We start from the raw sequence: 22,581 nt of genomic DNA, 5'->3' as shown, positions 1-22,581 counted from the left end.
TTTATTATATTTTAATGTCTTATATGTATAATTAGGGGTGAACTGAAAACCAGCGCTGTGACAGCTAGTCTGTAACACAGCAAATGCTGAGTCCATCCCTATTGTCACACTATTGGTTGTTTATGTGTAAGTTTTATAACATAAGAACGATTAATGTCAATCTATGTTAATTTCATTGTTGCTGGTTCAACACGTACTTATTGTTCAACATGTGATTTTTTTTGTTTGTTTTGTTTTTATCGTCTTTGTTTTCTTGTATGTGTGTGGCAATAAATAATTCTTATTCTTATTCTTATATATATACACAAATAAGTATCGGGTTAGCTGTAATCAAAAATTTTGGTATTTAGGTATGTTAACATAAATAATAACTATAATAAGTAACCGAGACTGGAGTACAGAAGGTACCTACAATGAACGAAGGCGGCATTTAAAACTGAGTAAATACATATTACAGTAAGTAACTGGACCTATGGCCAGCAGTCAACATGTTTGTCTTATGGATGATAAAAACAGAAGATATAGTTACCATTAAACCAGCTCTGTCCGCTACCGAGTCCTTGTCGACGCCCGTGATGTAGATGCCGAGGCTGTACTCCAGGCCGCCTCGGATCATCAGCCCGAGCGACTGCCCAGGCTCGATACAGAGGTCCACCTGAACAAACCAACTCAATTATTAATATTTACTTAACTTCACTTGTCGAGGTCGTAATCATAACTACCATTAGGCTAATTAATTATACGGTTTAAATCACGTATGTAGTTATTTTTTGCGCCTAAAAATGGAGATCAGGAGCTATACAAAACACATCGCGCCAGTGACAAAAAATACTCGAATTAGGCCGTAACATTAGCTTAAAATATCCCTACTTAACTTAAAAGCACTGCGACTAAACACAATTTCAGTCCGGCATCGACTATTTACTGCTAGTATTATATAACTAATTAATTAGTATAATATGCCATGTCTACAAGCGGAGAGCAGGAAACGTGTCAGCAGCCTCATTACGGCCACTAACGACAGTTTAGTGGGCAGTAGACCACGATTAGCATACCACCACGTGCCCCTCCCACCCTTATGTGTATATTACCGCATATTTTACGACCCAAATATTGCGCGTACATTCTGCATGAATAAGTTCATATTTTGCAGAATTTCCTTATCTCATTGAAATAAGCACCTAAAAGGGGCAAATACGTAAACATATGTACTTAGGTACTTACTTGTACAATTGTACATATTATGTAGGTAACTAAGTACTTATCAGTTACAAACGACACTGTAGACACCGAGAATCTTTAGTTGCCATCAATTTAGCATTCATATTTCCTGCCATTGATTTTGAACAAGTTTTAATCGAGTTTTGATTCCGTGCCAAGCGGAGACAAAGTTTATTATTGTAGCCGGCACGAGCATCTAACAGGCGAACTGCGCTTCCGTGGATAAACGCTCTCATATAATTATGCATTTAGACTGGCTGTGTCACAAGACTAACTTAGATTAGGTGGCAAACAATAGAGTAAGCTGCAATACGATTGTTTTGCACTTCTGCATTATTTACTTAAGTTACCTATTGAAGGCGCACTGTTTGTGACCTGTGTGGCCAAGAATACTGTACCTACATATAGAAAGCTATGAACAGATAGATTAAAGCACATATGGATAGAGCATTTATTAAATATTGAGCGGTTCATCGTTTTCATTTTTCATTAAAAAAATATCGTTATGGTACCTTATACAATCGCTGTAGAGCCGATTAAAAGTGGCTTACCTTCAGAGTGGACACTAATAATGTTTGCTGTGATGTGAAGCTATCCTGTATATGGGTCCTTACGGCGCGATTCGGGAAATGAAATAGATCTCTACTAGACCTCAACAAGTTACGATATGGATAATTTAAAGATATTTGTAAGATAGATATGTCAAATTTGACGTTTCCGCGATTCTGGAGGTCCTCTTGAACGATTTCGACAAGTTATGACTTAGATATCCAAGTCACATCTAGTCGATATCTAATGTAAATCTAGTTGATCTCTATATCGTTTCTAGATCTTGTGATTATCTCGTTTCCCGAATACGCGTGTTATAGTTGTAACGTTACTCTGCTTATGGAGAAACGCTGGCGGAGCACGACTGCGGTCCATCTACGAGCACCACGCGCGCTCAACAGGGCACTCACCATACGCACCGTCATCATCAGCATCTGTAGAGTGAACGCAATAGCGGTGACGTGTAGTTACCCTGCGTATCGAGCGGTCCTTGCTGGCGGAGCGCGACTGGCGCGGCGGCGGCGGCGACGCGGGCCGCCCGTAGCGGTCCATCCACGAGCACGACGCGCGCCCCACCAGGGCGCCCGCCGTGCGCACCGTCATCGTCAGCTGCCGACATGACTTCAGCATCTAAATAATAAAAAAAATAATGATAAAACATTTATTTAGTTATTTTTCAAATACAATATTTAATATTGTGCTCGATTAATCGTAGAAGTAGAGTCGTAGGGGGTTGTCTACTCGTCGCATGTTCTCATGTAGCAAAATACTTATAGAGACCGTGCGGTTGTAGTGTCTGCCATCTCGTGACCTGAATCAAAAGCGAAAACAATTCTTGCTTCTAAGCAGGTGCTGCCCTCTACACTTCATGCTGGCTCTATTTCACATAGTAGGGTCTACCATTTAGTGGCTTAAATCTAAAAATGGAAACATGACATAATGCTTCGCGCCAATGAAGACGGAGCTTCTTGCGTTGAATCGCTTAATTTCAAAAAGAATTGTAGAAATATTTATGTCTATACCACGTATTTATTACTTAAAGGTAGTTTTCTGAATAATGAATGTGCTAATTTCCAAAAAATGTCTACAAACACTTCACGTAACAGCTGCACCATATAAAAATTAAACTGTCATAGAAACCATTATTAGACGCGAGAGGTATAGGTAGTCTAAGTCAACGTGTTATAACACACAGAAACAACGCCACAAATTTTCACAGTTTACTGTAGAATATATTTAAATAAATGATATACTCGTAGAGTAAATAAGATTTTTTGTAATGTATCGTTGCCTAAGAGTAATGTTTACCTACTTATGTTATAAATCAACAACAAAACCACCATTGAGCGCTCCGTAACGAGGATTCAATTGAGAAAATGGATGACGCATTACTTATTTATACGGGTAAAGTAGGTACATCGACGGAAATAACCTCTAGCTTACTACTTAGACTCGATGCATTATTTAATACTGATGTTTAGGGAATATACTTAACTTAAACTTTGAAGTAAGAATATTATGTTAGTATGTATTCATTCTATTCTCTGAAGCCAAACAAACGTTACCCAATATTGTGTGTGTCGTCCAATAAGCCTAATCGGCAAAAACTACGTACGAATCGAATGGTGGTGCCTCGCACACAACACGCACATCGTTAGCCAACAATACCTTTATAAATTGCAAACCGGTAAAATACGAGTTCCGAAAGCTGTCTTTCAAATCAAACTTTTACACATTGTAGATGTATAATATGTGCAGAATAGCTGTCGAGCAGTGGAGAAAAAGGAAGGATGGCTACGAGTACACTCAGCAAAATTAGACCTTTACCCAACGCAGGTTTAGATCTTACTCGTACTAGACATTCATACGTATATTTAGGATGTCGACAGAAATAACAGAATAAAACATTTCTTTCACTTTAAATTTCATAAAGGTAAAATAACAAAAGATATCTATCTAACTAAATATATAGTAACAGCACCAGTCATGGGACATTTAAGAGGAAATTTGGAGTATTTGTGATATTTCCCTAATACATCTAAATGGTCTACCGCTTAGCGTGTTAAAAGATGAATGTCCTATCCGTCTTTCATGTTTCAGGCGTGTTGTATCAAATATACTGCAATGAGTTTCCACATACTTAACAAATTAAAACTATGCTTTTTTTCTCCAGTCATGGACACCAAAGCTCCAGTAATGGGCCCCCCCTATAATGGACATTGCTCTATCAGTATAAAATATTGAAATAGGTCATCAGATCAGGTCCATGTTATCATAATATTGCATTATCATCCGATTTGCATACCTACTTAATTACGAATACAAAATTTCAACTCAATCGGAAATCGGAAAGTGGCTCAAATTCAGCTACCAAGATTTGACCCACACTAACTAACAGGGCAAGTTAAATGAAAGTTTGGAAAAACGATATTATTTTTTTCTACTCGTCGACTATAATTCTTGAATTAAGATTTCTTATAAGTACCAAACTTCTATTGGGTATTTTTAATGTATAGGCTCCCAACTCAACTATAATATACAGTTTAGTCAACTATAATGAAATTGACCAATCACAGCTCGCCGCGATCAACAGGACGAAACAAAACCATAGCTCAAATTAATTAATTATTTTAGATTGTATAGTAGAAACAATTGGTTCATAAGTCAGAAACGCGCATGTGACACCCTTAAAATAGCCACATCCATAGACTACGAAAACCACTTAGTAGCTTGTTAGTCTCCATAGGCTACGGTGGCCAAAATCGAGAAAACAACTGTCTAAAAAATTAATTTACAGCGGAGCAAGTACCAGGCCCTCATGAGTTACGAGAAGGTTAACAAGGTTACGTTGACAAACGCGCCGGGCGCGGCAGTCGGGGCGCGTACTAGTATGAAGGTATCGCGGCTACTTGCGTATCTTAGCTGTGTATACTTTTAGTTTGGTTTGTTTGTATGATTCTACTAGTTTAAAGTATTATTTTTGTTGGCTCGTAGAAAAAGTATTGTATACAATAGTGATATAATCAAGCTTTTTAATCTCGTGCCTGACTTAGGCAACTCAGCAAGCTTCGTTGCCTAAACACGGTACTCGACTGGAAAGCTCTCTATTATATCACGATTGTATAAAATACTATATCCGAAGTCCGAGCGTACCTCCTGGTTGACATATTTCGTAACTATACATATTACTTCTGTATTGTTTAAACATGAAATTATGGCATGGCAAGCATCATTATGTATATTGTCCCATCATAGGAGGTATGCAGTTTTACAGCTCCTATAATGGGATTGGGCCAAATACCACTATTTTTTTACATCTTCTTCTTCCTGGCGTTATCCCGGCATTTTTGCCACGAGTCCCACGACTCATGGGAGCCCGGGGTCCGCTTGACAACCAATCCCATGATTTGACGTAGGCACTAGTTTTTACGAAAGCGACTGCCATCTGACCTTCCAACCCAGAGGGTAAACTAGGCCTTATTGGAATTAGTCCGGTTTCCTCACGATGTTTTCCTTCACCGAAAAGCGACTGGTAAATATCAAATGATATTTCGTACATAAGTTCCGAAAAACTCATTGGTACGAGCCGGGGTTCGAACCCGCGACCTCCAGATTGCAAGCCGCACGCTCTCACCGCTAGGCCACCAGCGCTTTTTTACATCTGTGGAGTCACAACATAGTGTGTTGTATACCTTATCTCATGGTAAATGCAATTAATAAAACACATTCTAGTTTTCATTAAGAATTCGTAGTGGTATTTTTTTCAGTGACATGACAACTTTTGAGTTGACGCCAATTTCTTAAAAAACAACCAAATTTAATAAAAATTCAAACTGAGACAGCTCTAGGACTCTTATTTACGATAATATACAGCCAGTGTTTATAAACTACTTTTAGATACTTATTTTAGAGGATTTGTGGTTTTTTGTCCCTTTACCGGTTCCACGTCCATTATAGGATACACTACTATATATGGCATCGATCAAAAGGGAGTAAACTCGCTATCGTACTTTGAGAACAAGCAGTAATGCTAAAAGTTGCTTATTTACCTTTACATGACTGTAAACCAGGTTTATAAACAAAAGCACTTAATTAGGCCGTAATCGTAAAGCAGATTATTCAGTTTGTTAACTGCTCGCGAAAGATAAGAACCTGAGCATTTACCATGGCTAAATAGGTGCAGTAATTAAAACCAATGTTAACCTAAACTTACTATAAAAGAACATGATAAGGGCGCAACGTTGATTGTTCGTTAAAAACCAAGATAAGGCACCGGTAATGAATAATGAAATCTGAGGAGTTATACGTGCCAGAGTTCCAGCGCAAGAAAACTGAAAACGAACTAATTACTATTGTAGTAGAAACGAAGTTAAATTATATCTTCATCCCTGAGTCGCTTCTAGCGATATTAAAAGATTATGTAATCTTTTAATATCGCTAAAAATGCAGTATTAATGCTGTATTTCTGTTGCCGCGATAACAACAAATAGAGAATAAAATAAATATTTAAGTCTGGCTCCCATTCAACATTTTTTTGCCGTTTTTTGCGTTATGGCACGGAACCCTTCATACTCGTGGACTCGTGTCCGACCGCACTTGGCCGATTTTTATGCCTTGCGAAACTACGTACGTACCTAACTTAAAACTACGTTACGTAGTTATATTAATGGCGCTTTAGAGACGTTACGTGCTATATTTAGTAAAGAGTATGACAAAAGCCTGTGACGTTCAGCAGCACATCGAATCCCTTAATGGCTCCTCTTCACGTTGGGCCAACGCCAACGCCAACGAGGGACGCATTTATGCGTTAGAGGGAGCAAGTGATCTTGCTATCTCATTCTACCGCATGGCTGTGTCCCTCGTTGGCGTTGGCGTTGGCCCAACGTGAAGAGGAGCCATATGATTAGTGAAAGCCGCTTCGGTCAATGAAGGCTGCGGGTGAATCAGATGACGTCAGCGCGGGGCGACAGCCGGCACGCGCCGCCGACACGCGCAGCCCGCGCGGCGCGTCGCGCGTCACCCTATACGAGTCTAGTCTCCACTAACCAACCTAATTGTCTGGCTGACGTCATAAAAATGTTTAGCTATAGATGAGTCGAGTCAGATTACAGCTGTGAGAGAAAGAGCGTTGTATTTGCGTAGCTTACAGCATCGAGTTAGAAGATTATTCCGTATTAAAAGATGAACAATTGGACACCGGGTGCTTAGTTTTTACTTTTAGTTTTTAATGCCCAATCGCATTGTATTTATTTATATAACGACTTGTTAAATACATCCTCCTATTTAAATTTAAAATAATCTTGAAACCATTCACTTTGTTTAGTCCGCGACCCACGACTCACTGCTTCCTTTATACCTAAGTAGGTATTCAGGTATTCAGTTTTAATATGAGTATAAATTTATAAACTACGTAAGTACTAAGCGCATTATATTTAAAAAAAAATACGTCCATTTGTCTCATAATTAGTTTTACCACTCAAGATAGTGCAATATGCCAGAATAAAATTACCTATTACTTATCTAGTTGACACATCAAGAGGGAAATGGGTCTCTTTACCGTCATATAACCGTTATATAACCGTCGTTCTGTGATCTGTCAAAGGCATTTGATTGCGTTGATCACAAAAATTTAAAGAGAAAATTAAGCCGCTATGGGATAAAAGCTAGTGCCCTTGACCTGGTCTCATCGTACCTTTCGGATAGAACTCAGCGAGTAGTTATTAATGGAACTCAATCGGCGGGGTCCCCGGTAGCCCTCGGAGTGCCTCAAGGTTCAATTCTTGGTCCCTTCCTGTTTTTGGTATACATTAATGACTTACCAAAAGTTGTGCAAGATAGACATGATATAGTGTTATTTGCAGATGACACTTCCCTTATATTTAAAGTGGACAGAAAGGAAAATAGCTTCGAGAGCATTAATGACGCGCTATCTACCATTGTAAACTGGTTTACGGCAAACAATTTGCTTTTGAACGCCAAGAAAACCAAATGCATCAAGTTTACGCTACCTAACGTCAAGCAGGTAAATAACGGCAAGATTAAAATAAAAGGTGATACGCTGGAATTTGAGGACCGAACTGTTTTCCTGGGAGTCACTTTAGACTCCAAACTGCAATGGCATGCACATATAGGCACTCTAGCCGGAAAACTTAGTTCAGCAGCCTATGCAGTGAGGAGAATCAAACAGCTGACAAACGTAGAGACGGCCAGGCTGGTATACTATAGTTACTTCCATAGTGTTATGTCTTATGGAATTCTGTTGTGGGGAAAAGCGGCAGATATTCAGACAATATTTGTGCTGCAAAAACGAGCTGTACGTTCCATCTATGGACTGGGCGCTCGAGTATCCCTAAGAGAGAAATTCAAAGAAGTTAACATTCTTACCGTTGCATCTCAATACATACTAGAGAATATTATGTATGTTCGGAAAAACATCCACGAATTCAAGGTTAACAGTGATATCCATAACTATAACACTAGAAACAAACATAAACTTGCCGTGCCCGCCCACCGCCTCCGTAAGGTTAGTACGTCTTTCGTCGGGAACTGTACACGTTTTTATAACAAAGTCCCCACTGATGTAGTGAATTTACCACTTCACAAATTTAAGTCGCACATTAAGCACTCCTTGTTATGTAAGGCGTACTACACTGTAAATGATTTTATAAACGATAGAGATGCTTTTAAGCCGGTAGCTTGATTGGTTTCATTAGTATAATAAGAATTAAATAAATATTGTTTTTTTTTACACTGAATTAAATATGCTAGTGTCCAGTAGAATTGACACATGAGACAATGATGTTCTCGCTTGATTATATTGTTTAATTTAATTTTAGTTTTGGACACTTGGAGACCTTATACATCTCTAAGTACATATTTATTTATTTGATTTTTATTTTTGATTGTACATACTTACCTATATTTTTAATGTTTCTGACACTTAGAGACCTTTACATCTCTAAGTCAACTTAGGCTAGTAATTATGTGAAGCTATATTACTGTCTTTTTATGTAACATATGAGCACAAAATGCCGTGTCTTACAGCTACATGTTATTACTATTTTAATATTAATATAGGCCGGTAGCTTGAACATGTCATGCTCGCTTAAAAGTCTTTGCTTACGGTGGCGTTGTTGATCGGGTCGCCACTTTCCCGAATGAAGGTTGAGGGAGGCGATGGCTGAGATACGCGTCATACTCGTGAACGGGTGCTGTTTGTGGAGACTGGTCTGTTAAGCTAACACGAGCTATTATACTTAGTAACTTTTATTAATTAATTACAGTGAGACGCCTCATTCTGTTCTCGTATGTTTCTTTTCTTTTAATGAATGTATTAATTATACAGGATATTGACTCTTGGAGACCCTATACATCTCTAAGGATAACTTGATAAACTATATAATCTTATAGTTCTGACACCTAGAGACATTTACACCTCTAAATATTATAGATTTTTTGTGTGTGTTTTTTTATCTGTATTTTGTATGTAATTCGACATTAAGAGACCATATACATCTCTTAGTAATTGTAATACGTTAGATTGAATTGTTAGTTTTAATTTATAAAATTGTTGATGTTATTATTTTTGCTTTTATGTAAATTCAATGTTGACGTGTAAAAGTGCCCTTGTGGCCTATTTGCTGAATAAATGTTGATATTTGATATTTGATATTTGTCAAATAGCGAAGCGCCACAAAAAGTGGCGTTTCAGGGAGTGACGTCGTAAATCAGCCGATAACGCGAGTACGGAAGGAACAGTCCGCCGACATCGCGAAAATACTGGCGCCTTCCTGGCCGCCCAGCGCCCGCGCTGCGGTGCGGAGCGCTAGTCGTAGGCGGACACCTTATGTGACAGGGCCTCCGTGTAAAGCACGCTTTAAAAAAGTTTAAGCCGACAATATAAAATGTAATATTTTATTTTAAGGAACGTAAACTCGTGTGAAGCCCATTTTAGATTCAAAAGACTTGTCCATGTTGGAAATTGGGTATGACAATTAGACGTAATCAAATTGAATCGCAATAACACCAAGTGCATACTTTGTATACATATACATATTAGAGTTTTAAGGCCCTTTTATATTTCTCTATTTCCAGAGCTCTATTTCTAAGATAGGGCGGTGTAAAAAACTTTCGGGCACTTAGGAAGTACAAGGAGGGGCAGGGATACGCAGGGTACACGAAGAAAAATAGGGCACTAGAAGTAGTGTAGTCCAAAACGGGTTTATTTTAAAAATCAACGATCGTCTCTACCACTATCCAAAATTCTAGAAAAAGTCACTTAACTAATCGTAATCTCTCATGCTCGTATTTCTCACTTATAATTCTACTTGCTTTGGCACTAATCAATGTTTATTATTACTTAGCGATGTTAGCTGATTCCATGTTTATCCAACAAGACGATTATTATTTTACTTCGATGAAGGAAAACGGACTTACTGAACTAATACAAACTTTGTCTCTATTTGCCCTCCCGTTAACGAAAGTTAGATAGGCTTCGGTACTTATATAGGTATTTACTATTTCATATTGGCTTACTACAGCGGCCAAGTACTTAAGTACCTACCCGTAACTTGAAGTTGTAGATGTTTCGCTGAACGTTGATATTTCGAGCGACGGTAGTAGAAAGTCAATAACCTTTGGTGCAAATATTATCGGTAGTCGTTTCCGAAGTTAGTTAATTAATTTGAGCGATTGCTCTGAAGTTGTTTTGTTTACTTACTTGGTAGCTAATAAGCCGTTATATAACGGTGGCGCCGCGTAACTTGGAGGTACTTATAGATATGCTCAAAACGGGGAAAAATAGATATACTACTCCTAAAAATCCGTGTGATACCTCATTAGATTCGTCGTGATGCCTAGAAGAATGTATTTGAAGCATGTATAAGGAAACAAAAAAAAAAAACATAAAAACTTTTTACAAAAAAAAGAAAACCGACTTCAAAAAGGATGAAATAAAATATTATCCATTTTAAGTCTATGCGTTACCAACTGATATGTTTGAAGTCGGTGCCAAGCCAACTTTGGAAGCATACCATGATTTTGGTGCGAATCGATAAGGATGTACGTTGGTTTGCCTTACACGACGACAATTAACGTACTTTCTGTAGGTACGGTTGACGTTAAAAATATGTTTACACTTTTCGTCTTATTACAAAGGAGTAAGGTGCAAAAGTGTAACCATATCTTTGACGTCGAATGTACCTAAGAACACACCTCAGAACACACGATCAAACCTTCTTAGCACAGTCCGTACCATGTTAGTCGGCACGCAAGCGTGAGATTGGGACTGAAGTTATTTCCCGTCCCTTATTCAGAGAACTACGTTTCATAATATAAAACAATTCAAGGAATTTACTTTCTTGCCAAATGTCACCTGAAGCGGTTCAGTTGTATAGCCATAAAAAGGTGACAAAGAGGCAGACAGAATTACTTACACATTTATAATAGTTATTAATACAGTTCTAATGGGATTTATAGTCATAAGGCTGATTATATTTGACGGGTATTGTTACTACTTGGCTTGGCACCGACTTCAAACATATCAGTTGGTAACGCATAGACTTAAAATGGATAATATTTTATTTCATCCTTTTTGAAGTCGGTTTTCTTTTTTTTGTAAAAAGTTTTTATTTTTCCATTTTTAGTTTTAACACATTGTTAAGAGCGCGACGCATGAATGAAAAACAACATCATGATTAACACTAAATTCGTGTATCTACTTTAATAAATATGTAATCAGGAATTTTCTCGAGTCCGTCTGGGAAATTACAATTCCTGTCACTACACTAAATCCATCCTCCGCCCCGCCACTGACCCAATCTCTCAACCCCCCCGATCACTCTACCTCACAGCGTATCAACTCCTGATCCATGTACCCCTCGGCCCTGAACCAGCAGCCCTACAACCACCATTACCCGACCCCTTTATCCCCGACCCCTTAACTCCTAACCCTAACCCCCGATCAGTAGCCTTACCAGCTTTCCAAGAGTTTGACATTGATTTATTCGCTAGCGTGTGTGTAACTTACTTTCTTTGCATCTCGCTCGTATTGGCATATTAGTGCGAGCGAGATGCATAAAAAGTTAGTTACGAAGACGTTAGCGTCGCTAACTTAGCGAATATGTCAATGTCAAACTCGTGGTACGGCTACACTTGCACTACATCAAATTGGCGGTGTTCGGAAGCAAATGCTTGAGTTACTTTAGAAAACACCGAAATCACTTTACACGTGCCTTTAAAAACTGAGGAGTTCCCTCAGTTCCTCATGGATTCCATCGTCAGACCAGAACCAAAAATAATACGAAAACACCTAGGAGGCAACTCCTTCCAAACAAAAAAAGAATTACTCAATTCGGATCACAGGTGCCTAAGTAATCGCTGAACATACTACATTTAAAAAATCATCATCATTATCATCAAAACAATCATCATCATCAGGTCTACTTCATCAAAGTGGTGGTTTTCGGGAGAAAATGCTCGAGTTGCTTAAGAAAACACCCAAATCACCATGCATGTGCCTTTAAAAATTGAGGAGTTCCCTCAATTCCTCATGGATCCCATCATCAGAACAGAACCAAATTAAAATGGGACTAACTCGGAGGTAGTTCCTTTCAAACAAAAAAAGAATTACTCAAATCGGACTACGGATGTCGGAGTAATCGGTGAACGTACTACATTTAAAAAATCATCATCATTATCATCAAAACAATCATCATCATCAGGTCTACTTCATCAAAGTGGTGGTTTTCGGGAGAAAATGCTCGAGTTGCTTAAGAAAACACTCAAATCACCATGCATGTGCCTTTAAAAATTGAGGAGTTCCCTCAATTCCTCATGGATCCCATCATCAGAACAGAACCAAATTAAAATGGGACCAACTCGGAGGTAGCTCCTTTCGATCAAAAAAAGAATTACTCAAATCGGACTACGGATGTCGGAGTAATCGGTGAACGTACATAGAAAAAAAAAAAAAAAATAGCCACAACCGAATACAGAACCTCCTCCTTCTATGAAATGGAAGTCGGTTAAAAAGATATAAACAATAAAAGGGGAAAAATGTAGATATTTTTTATTTCCCCAATATCTCAAAAAGTATTAATATTTAAGAAACCAAAATTAATTTTAGGAGTATTATCTGTATTTTTCACAGTTTTCGGTTTCTCGAGCAATAATATTTTGTCATTCTCAGTCGTCTCTTTCACTCTACGATTTCATAGACAGAGTACGACTAGAACAAAGAAAATATTTGATTTTTGAACTCAACAATTAACCCGTTGTTAATAAATATAATCTGTGGCGCTCTCGTGCTAGTCCGTCGTTCGAGACCACGCACGCGTCGTACCCTTTGCATGTAAATTTTTCTTTAAGCGCAGTTACGCAAACCGAGTTAAACACGAATGTGCTGAAAAACCCCGAAATGCTAAATTATACATTATTTTAGTACAGTTAACTTGTGTTAAACTTATATTACTTACTCATAGCTCGTACAATGGGATCGTGAAAGTGAAGAATTTGATTTCTTGAAGAAAAAATCAAATGAAATAAATGTATCAAGGTACAACAATTTACTTCTTAGTTCGCTGAGACACCTGTCTCACGTCTGTTTTAGTGTTAAGAGTAAAGATCAGGGTTGTCAGAGATATATGTATCTATAGATACGCAAACGTTCTATTTCGGAATATCCTTTAATCCTGATAGATTAAATGTCGCTCGGGCTTCACCCTAATTTCCGAATTGATCACAGAGCGAGCCCACGTCGCCGAGGCTCGACATCGTATTGACAGCTAATATCTTTCTCGACATTGTGCCATATTGGCATTTTTGGTATCTGTTTCGTATTTGCTACGTTAGCATATAACTTCAAACTTTATTATCTGGCTCTGTATTGGATAACGAAAAAATGCCCGAAATTCCATAAGTAACAGGACGACTTATATCAGCGTGTAACGAATTTTGTATATTGTGGGTAATATTTGTGAGAATATTTCTTTTTCATCCGTCAGATTTTAACTTTTAAAAGATTTTTAACAGAATGATGATTAGAATAGAATAGAATAGAATAGAATAATTTATTGAGAAAACCTTATTGCTAATGTTGCATTATGCGTGAACTTTTACATTTTACGTATATTGTTGATTAAGTATCTATCATGTCGTAACTTCCGTAATTTATTTTTTTCGACAGACCTCGTCGGTGATGGCGTCATAACTTAGACACCTTTTTGAGAGATTGGCCAGTTGTAGCTCAAAACTGGGACGAGAGGAAGCAGAGAGGGTAGACCTCTGCCCAGCAGTAGGACACAACAGGCTCGTAATAATAAATAACAATATCTATTTAAGCCTTATTATTTACTTATTGTCATATGACTGCTGACATATATATCTAACCATTATCTTAACCTTAAGCTGGCGAAAATGTCTTCTTTTCAACTATAAGCTGAAAGTAGAGTGCTACGACGTAGCACTCACATATCCTTGTAATCTTCGCTCTAATCGCGACTACGAGCTACGGCGCGGACGGTCGCCAGCCTGCGAACTACACTCTCAGGCCAATTCGAGTTTAAGTTATTCGATATGCTTCCTATATGATTCAATACAGATCAATCTGTCAGTATAAAAGTGACATTTCAACCGAAAACGTCACTTTTAACACTGACCGATCAGTATCATATAGGAAAATTCGGAAACAGTCGAATAACTAAAACTCGAATTGGCCTGTCTGCCCTTCCGTGCGAACATGGGCGCCTTGATTACAGTTGCCCGGCTACTCTATTGTGCTGCTGAGAGCATTCCATGTGGAGCAATTTGGCCTAAGATGATACTATGAAACACTGTAAGCTATGCACTCGAGAGAGTAGAGAGTACACGCGTAAGCTCTATATTTATTGTGGTGAAGCACCTATAAAGTTTCAGTTTGATCAACTTTTTGGGTGTTAATATTATTACCTACCTATTAATTTCTTTAAATTTAAATTTAATTTTAATTATAGGATAAGTGTCATTTTTTCCACCAAAAACGTCACTTTTGACACTGACAGATCCTATCCATATCTAATCCAGATTGAATTTATATCTTATAATTAAAATTAGAATATGCCTAATAATCCTGATATACTAATGTATGATTAGGGATGTAGCAGCAATTTGGATAGCGACTACGAACCAGAGGGCCTACCGCGAACGTTAACGTGTTGCCACTCTGTCGCACTTGTAAATTCGCACGTAAGTGTGACAGGGAGGCAACATGTCGAACGTGGTTCGCGGTAGGCCCCCTGAAGTTCATACTTCCGTGTTAACATGAGCGACTTGTTTATTTATTTATTTATATTTATATATCGGGGATCTCGGAAACGACTCTAACGATTTCTATGCAATTTGACATATGGGGGTTTTCGGTGTTATAAATCGATCTAACTAGGTCTTCTAGTCTAGGTCTCTGGAAAAAAAAGCGCAGTTTTGAGTTTTTATATGTTTTCCTAGCAAAGCTCGGTCTCCCAGATATTGTATATTATTGAATGTCATGTTCTACAAGCCAGTAATTATTAAGTTCTTACTTTTGGCTAAAGAGGATAGCAAAGGTTTTGTTTTACTTTGTAGTAACAAATTTAATTTTGAACAAGTTCCTAAACATATATATATATGACGCTTTATGGCGTTTATGTGAGAGCTAATTTTATAAAAACATATTTTTCCTGGCAGTGAAATATAATCAAATATTTTATTCATTAATTTTGTATGTGGGCACATTATAATTTTGACAGCGGTGAATATATTTTCAAAAACGCTGTCATAAAGGGTTCGAAACGTCAGGATGTATTTTACATTCATTGCATTCGCATTCGCAACTATTATTCATTAGTACAGATGTAGTGCATAATTATTTTACATCGTATTTTCACAGAAACTTACGAACGTGATTTGCTATTTCAGTCGGTCTCAATACAAAAAGAATTGAAGCAGCTTGAGAAATACGATCGCTTCCGAGAAAATACGAAGGATAACAATTATGCACCAAAGAGCATATAATCACTACGTTTTGCACTACATCTGTAATTCGGTTCTCGTGATGGACAATATTGAAAATCATTGAAAACCAAATTAAAGTCGGCCTCGCATTTACGAGTAGATATTATGACTATGAACTAATCACAAGTTAGTGGTGAGAGGGGTCTGCCCATATCGACAGTGTCAAAGCCATTTGGCCGCGGCTCAGGACGACGCGCCAGCGGCAACAGGTCTCATTGCGCTGTTGTCGTGCTGCCATCATTGTTCTTTATCGGAAATAAATAGCCTCTTCACATCTATCTTAACTTACGTTTTATTTTCGTGGAAAATCTTACATGGATTATAATTTGGAGAAGGAGGTTTACGTTTCATCTGGTTTATTGTGTAGGTAGTGTGCTGATTTGTTGCGCCTAGCACAGATTTGGTAAATTATTTTTTAATTAGTCCCATTGTCATCAGATGAAGATGTGATGATGGAATCCTAGAAAAATCGAGGGAGCTATTTTAAATATTGTAGGAACACCTTTTGTGATTTTTTAATAGTAAGTAAGAGCATTTCCATCAGATAGCTATATTTGTTGAAGTGGATCTGCTGATGACATTTATGGCTATTTTGTGAAGTCGATATTTTTTGGTAAAGATTATTTAAGTAATTATGTACTATTATGTACGTAGAAGAACATAAGATATATGTAGGTAAAAACTATATTCGCACAGGCCCGTAAAAAAGTTAGGGAAACAAAAACGAGCACGTGATTAATGCGATACAGGGGTAAAACCGCGAAAATCGAAGTTCGCAAATTGCGGGCATTTTTCTCTGTCACTCTAATTACGCCTTCATTGGAGTAAAAGGGAAAGATCCCCGCAATTTGCGAAATTCTGTTTTCGCGGTAGCCACTCAGAAGGTTAACGTGTTAAGCCAACGACGACACAGCGATTAGTGATTTGTTTGTTGCTACAACACCAAGCGTGCCATTTGAGAGAATTCGGCCAAATGCGGCGGCCATCCACAAAATGCCAAGGATAACGAAATTACCTATCGAAAATATTGAATATCGTGTAATGTCATTTCATAGCTCTTTCGTTTGATGTGTTTAGCTTAGGTATATAATCCGTTTAAGAAGTATGTATGTAATAAAAAGGAGAAGAGTGCCCACAAATGGATTTCAAACAGTCCAGTTAGTTGTTTATTTCTAGCACCTGCATTGTGAGGGAAACGAAATATACCAAGCGATATTTCGCAAGGCATCTTAAGGCATTTGCAGATGCCTTGCGATAAGATATCAAAATATATATCTTCGTGTGTGGACTCTGTCAAATAGTACGTAAAAGATATTGGCAAATGCCGATATATTATCGCTCCGTCTGTGATGGGCCTTAGTCAAATTTTAAATTAGGGAGCAAATTGTCCCACTCCTGTTTTATCTCATTTATTTTTAACAACGTAGTAGACTATCCTTTTATCTCCATATCTATACTTTCATTTGCCTGTCTCTGTAGGTACTAATGAGGTGACAAAAAAAGGATAGATCCAACAAGTTTAGTCGTTCTAACTTTTATAATTGACTTATGTACATACATCGTTATCGCGGGAGCAAATATAAATTTATTAAAGAAGTGGTAAAACAGACTGCCCGTTTAGTAAAAACAGACCTTTCTGCCTACACATTATAAGCCTCCAAGAAGTTCATCATACATAGCACGAAGTTTTTGTTGCATAATGTTCATAAATCTTGCTTTACACTCTGTTAGTAAATAATGATCCGGAATCGACATATCAAATAAATATTCATGATTTATTTTGTACAACATTATTTAATTTTTGTTGATCTTAAGTGATTTTCGTAATATACGACATAAATTTTCTCTATGTTTTCTACTCTTAATCTGCGGCGTCGTGCAGTAAATATCCATTTTAATTGGCTAAATGATCTTTCGACTGCTACTGTTGTAATGGGTGCGTTTTTAAAACGACGGAAGTAATCAAATGTAGAACGATATATCGTTGAATCTAGTACTATCTCCTTCTCCGATATCAGTTCACACATTTTTTTCATAACTTCATATCCGGCATTTTTCTGCAAAACCACTTTGAACTTTTTTAAAATCTGTTTTCCATCTTTATTCAAAATTAATTTGGATATATGTTTGTATGTATTTTGTACTATGGTCAAACTTTCACTAAGAGATAGATTTTGGCACTGCAGTTTATTTATAGCATCTGGTATTACTTGCAGATACTTTGCTATGAAATTTACATCTTTTCGAACTTTTGCACTGAGTAAAGATTTTTTTGCTTTGACGATGCACTGTGCGTCTGAATTACGAAATGTGTCTATAACGCTTTTTATTTCATCAAAATACTTGTTGTAGTAAGTGGTAGCCTCGATCCATGTTCCCCAGCGAATAATTGTTGGGTTTGGAGGCAAAGGAATTCCATTAAACATTTCTCTTAATGCTTTTACTCTTTTCGGAGATTTGCGAAATACTTTCTTTACATTTGAAATTAATAGGTTAACTTCTGGAAAAAGAACACGAACTTGATCGGCAACTCTGTTAAGAGCATGGGCTAAACATGTAACATGGACAATGTTCGGAAAAAGTGTTTTCAAATTTCTGCCAGCTTTCAACATATACCCCACACCATCAGTCAATAACAACAACACCTTGTCATGCTTATTGTGACCAGGGCCCCACAAATCATCCAGGGCATTTTTTACAGTATTAGTTATACTGATATTGTTCGTTTCATTTAAACATTTGCTTGACAGCACGTGTGGAGTTCCAACATCATCTTCAAGCATAGCACCTACTATAACGTTAGCGATTTGACGACCTATAGCATCTGTGGTTTCATCAACACTTACATATATATACGCGTCTTTTAATTCGTCTCTAATTATATCCATCTCTTTGTCGTATAATTCATTCACGCAAGTCTGCCTCAGCAAACATTCTGAAGGGACCTGAACAGTTTTTTCAAATTTTCCAGATACACAATCTTCAATGAAATTTTTAAATACAGGGTTCTCTATTTGAGACCACGGTATGTTACAGCTTACTAGAAATTTTGTCAGTTCCAACCTAAAATCTTTTTTGAGAGAAGTGTGTCTTTCAGAGTTAAAATGACGTTTCACGGAAGATTTAGTTTTACAAAAACTAATATTGCACTTCGAGCAAAATAGATTTGTATCGCGAGCCTCTAGCTCAGGATAATCCTGTATAAACAACCCCACAAATTCATCACATGTTATTTTCCTTCGAGGCATTTTAAAGGCAACTTCTATTTGATTATGTTGTTACAAATAAAGATCAGTCAAGATTGACAAATGTCTAAATTGACTGATAAGGTTGCGTACCTAATAGGTAATCTTTTTAGAGTCTGTGCGGAAAGAGAAGAGTCGTGGGATTTGAGGGCGCGCCAGTGCTATTTTATGGTTTTTGCTATGCTGACAACACTGGTCACGTGATTATAGTACGACACTAAAGGCCATGATACTTGAATCCCTTTTGTTCCGGTTTTTTACCACGGCTTACTAAACGGAGCCTGGTTGTGGTGTCGGCTCGTCAACTCAATCCTCTGATTTAGCGCAGGCACTAGTTTTCTTTTTAAAACACACTTGTTTTTGTCTCAGATACTAAAAAGTGAGTGCGATTGACAAAACTGCTAAAACTAGTTAAGAATCTGCCCAATACAACTGTAATTTTAGTACCAAACAAGATAGAGTCTCATTTATGTACTGCCTAATCTGTGCAGTCGAACAGTTTAAACCGGGTAGATCGGGTAGAAATTGGGCAATAGAACTGTAATTTTATCTGGGATATATTTCACCCATTGTAAACTTGTAATGTATGTGTATATTATTAATAATAAATATAAATATGAATAAAAATAGTGCATAAGTAGGTAGGCCTTATTGGGATATGTCCGGTTCTCTCATCTCACGATATTTTACTTCGCCGAAAAGTCACTGCTAAATATGAAATATAATTTCGTAACTAATAGAACCTACAAATAAAGAAATATTTTATTAGAAAAAGTTTTATTCAGAACCTAGTAAACGAACTTACAAATAAAGAAATATTTTATTAGAAAAAGTTTTATTCTTTGTAATCGAAGTCTGTCACTTATGTTTGAGCTAGCTTCAGAACAACCAGGGACACTCATAGAACTATCTTCATCTGAACTGGATGTGCTTGAATCCGGCACGTAGATTACGAATTCTTGCATATCACCTACTTAGCGGTCTTTTATTCGAGATGCCGTAGGTACTTTTACACAATCCTGAAAAAGAAATTACATATAAATATGCATAAAATGGCAAGTATCAAGACTATTTGTCAGTTATTTTAAAGATCATGAATGACCTGCATATTTATGAATATTAATATATTTTGAATGAATATACTTACCGATTATGTACCGGAAACAAGTTACTTAGGGGGCTTATTAAATAGGTATTAAATACAACATCAATACCCGCGAATAGCGGAAACACGTTCCGCGACTTTTTGTAAGTCGATAGTCGGCTTTTAGCCGTTTTCTTCCCGCTGACAAAACCGAACAATGTTAAATATAATTTTCCTTGTGGTTTTATATACGGTTTTATCGTGTTTTGAAAATATTTTATACATAAAACTTGCGGTTTTTGTGAATAAAAATATACAATGACAGAAGTTTGTTTACTTTTTACAAGACAGGTGTCAAAGGTTTGATTGCCATATAAAATTTAAAATGTTAGTTCCCGTTTCTGCCACGACTCTTCTCTTTCCGCACAGACTCTAAGTACCAATCAAGTCAAGTATGGAGGTAAGATAGCATTGATATTCAATAAAATAATTATACATTTTAAGGTCGTAGGTATAAACGTTTCTCTATACGAATGTTATTTCTGTTTTTGACTGTTTTTTATAATCTTTCAGTATTGTCAAATCGTATTTGCTCCCGCGATAACGATGTATGCTTATGTAACGTGACTAGGTATATAAAAGTTAGAACAACTAAAATAACTAACAGGCTAGTTCGAACTTTAGTCATTCGATCTCATTCCAATATTATGATACTGACCTGATACTGATCTGTCTGTCAAAAGTGAAGGTTTTGGTTGAAGAAATGTCACATTTGACACAGTTGGCAGATCAATATCTTCAATATCAGATCGAATAACTAAAACTCGAATTGGCCTGTTAGTATCGATTAAAACGAATCAATTATATTGAAAGGGAATACAAACCTAACGTTAGCAGAGCCGCTGCAGATTGGAAATACATATTTAAATGCTAGGACAAACGGATCTTACTCCGCTTTCATTGCTGTATACTGTTCGTTAGCTGTCGCCGCTGTCGGGTTGCTCGGAACTGTAATCCCTAGACTTAGCAAGCGTACCTATACGAAGCATGAGTTTATGTCCGAATGAGTTAGTGAGGATACATAAATTGCTTTACTGACTTATTCCACATATAGTCATCACGGTCCACTCTCTAGTTACCATCAAGGGTACGTCATCAACTAAACTCTTACTCGTAGAAGCCAATTATTGACTCCGAATGGTACAAAACAACAAACACCGAAATATATAAAGAAACTTTATGAGGGGACAGAATAATCATTCTTTAAGTTGAAAAATGTATGCACGTCCACTGTGGATTAGATAAAGACATAGAAAGTCACTAGATATCATTTGGTCTTTGGTGCAAATACCTTGAGCGCGTCCTCATGCGATATGCCAGAGAAGGGGGTGCCGTTGACTTGGAGGATGGAGTCTCCGGGGCGCAGCCCTGCGCGCTCCGCCACCGAGCCCTCCTCCACACGCGAAATGTACACTCCGACACCTGCAACCACTTTGTTGTAATTGCTAGAGAATATCTGAATCAACTGAAAAGTCCAGGGGAGAAAAAAATATTTGTTATTTTTTTATTCGTAAAGCAATTTTTGGCAGGTTATAAGCGAAATTTAACTTAATAAAGTTTAATATAATTTAATCTTTTAATTTTCAAATGTTAATATTTTCCCCCTAGACTTTATAACTTCAATTTGGTTGCTTACTCTATCCAGTGCTTTTGTTTTTCTTTACGGTCACACACGAATATTTTACACGGTTTGCATTGCACCAAAACAAAAAGAATCAATAGCACCAAACCAAATCGGATTGTCAGTGGAAATAGGAACCCGATTCAGAACTAACAATCTGTTACGGTTTTGATCTTATATGATCTTATAACCTTGTTCCCGCAAAAAAATCTCATTTGAATTGTTTACTGGAGACAATAAGCAGTGTTATTATTAAAAATAATGAGAATATCATGCAAAAATAATGACGTAAGTAAACCTAAATATTAAAATGTTATCCTACTAGATGTTTTGCTGCAATCATGCTCGTTTGCGAAAAAGCCTATTCACTTTGAAAGCATTTCCTTTACACAATTACCGCATGTTGTAATTTTAAGCGAGTTTCTTTTTTACCCGGGATTATAAACGGCGGCTGGACAAACCCGATACGACTCAGTCCGAGGCGGATATTAGCATTACCTGACCTATTATTCCAATCTTTTCCCGAATATTTCACTTTAGGAAAACCAGCATAAACGTGACCTTTAAGGTTTACAACCGCTTTACATATTCAGAGATTTGAACTAACTATTTGGTAGGTGAATAGAAATAGCACCCCGGTGCAGCCGAAACAGGCGCTATCTCTGTGAACCGGATATTGCCTAAAGCTGGCAAAGTCTCCTAAATTAAATAGTTATTTGCAATTAATATTTCGGCCAAGTCGCGTTTTAAATTTGTATCATATAAATCCAGATTTA

General features: G+C 37.2%; 1 protein-coding gene across 8 annotated transcripts in view; it reads right to left on the bottom strand.

The window, feature by feature from the left end:
• LOC134663889 (whirlin) overlaps nucleotides 1-22,581 on the bottom strand; it is a 117,805-nt gene that overhangs the window by 47,145 nt on the left and 48,079 nt on the right. For all 8 annotated transcript variants that reach the window (XM_063520416.1, XM_063520417.1, XM_063520420.1 and 5 more), the window contains exons 6-8: nucleotides 21,476-21,606; nucleotides 2,242-2,400; nucleotides 530-655 (exon numbers count right to left, since the gene is read on the bottom strand). In XM_063520416.1, coding sequence (XP_063376486.1) covers nucleotides 530-655; nucleotides 2,242-2,400; nucleotides 21,476-21,606 — 416 coding nt within the window. The remainder of the gene's footprint in view (nucleotides 1-529; nucleotides 656-2,241; nucleotides 2,401-21,475; nucleotides 21,607-22,581) is intronic.

This window comes from Cydia fagiglandana, chromosome 4 (genome assembly GCF_963556715.1).
Source record: "Cydia fagiglandana chromosome 4, ilCydFagi1.1, whole genome shotgun sequence".
Classification (NCBI taxonomy): Eukaryota; Metazoa; Arthropoda; class Insecta; order Lepidoptera; family Tortricidae; genus Cydia; species Cydia fagiglandana.
This window is presented reverse-complemented; position numbering and strand designations above follow the sequence as displayed.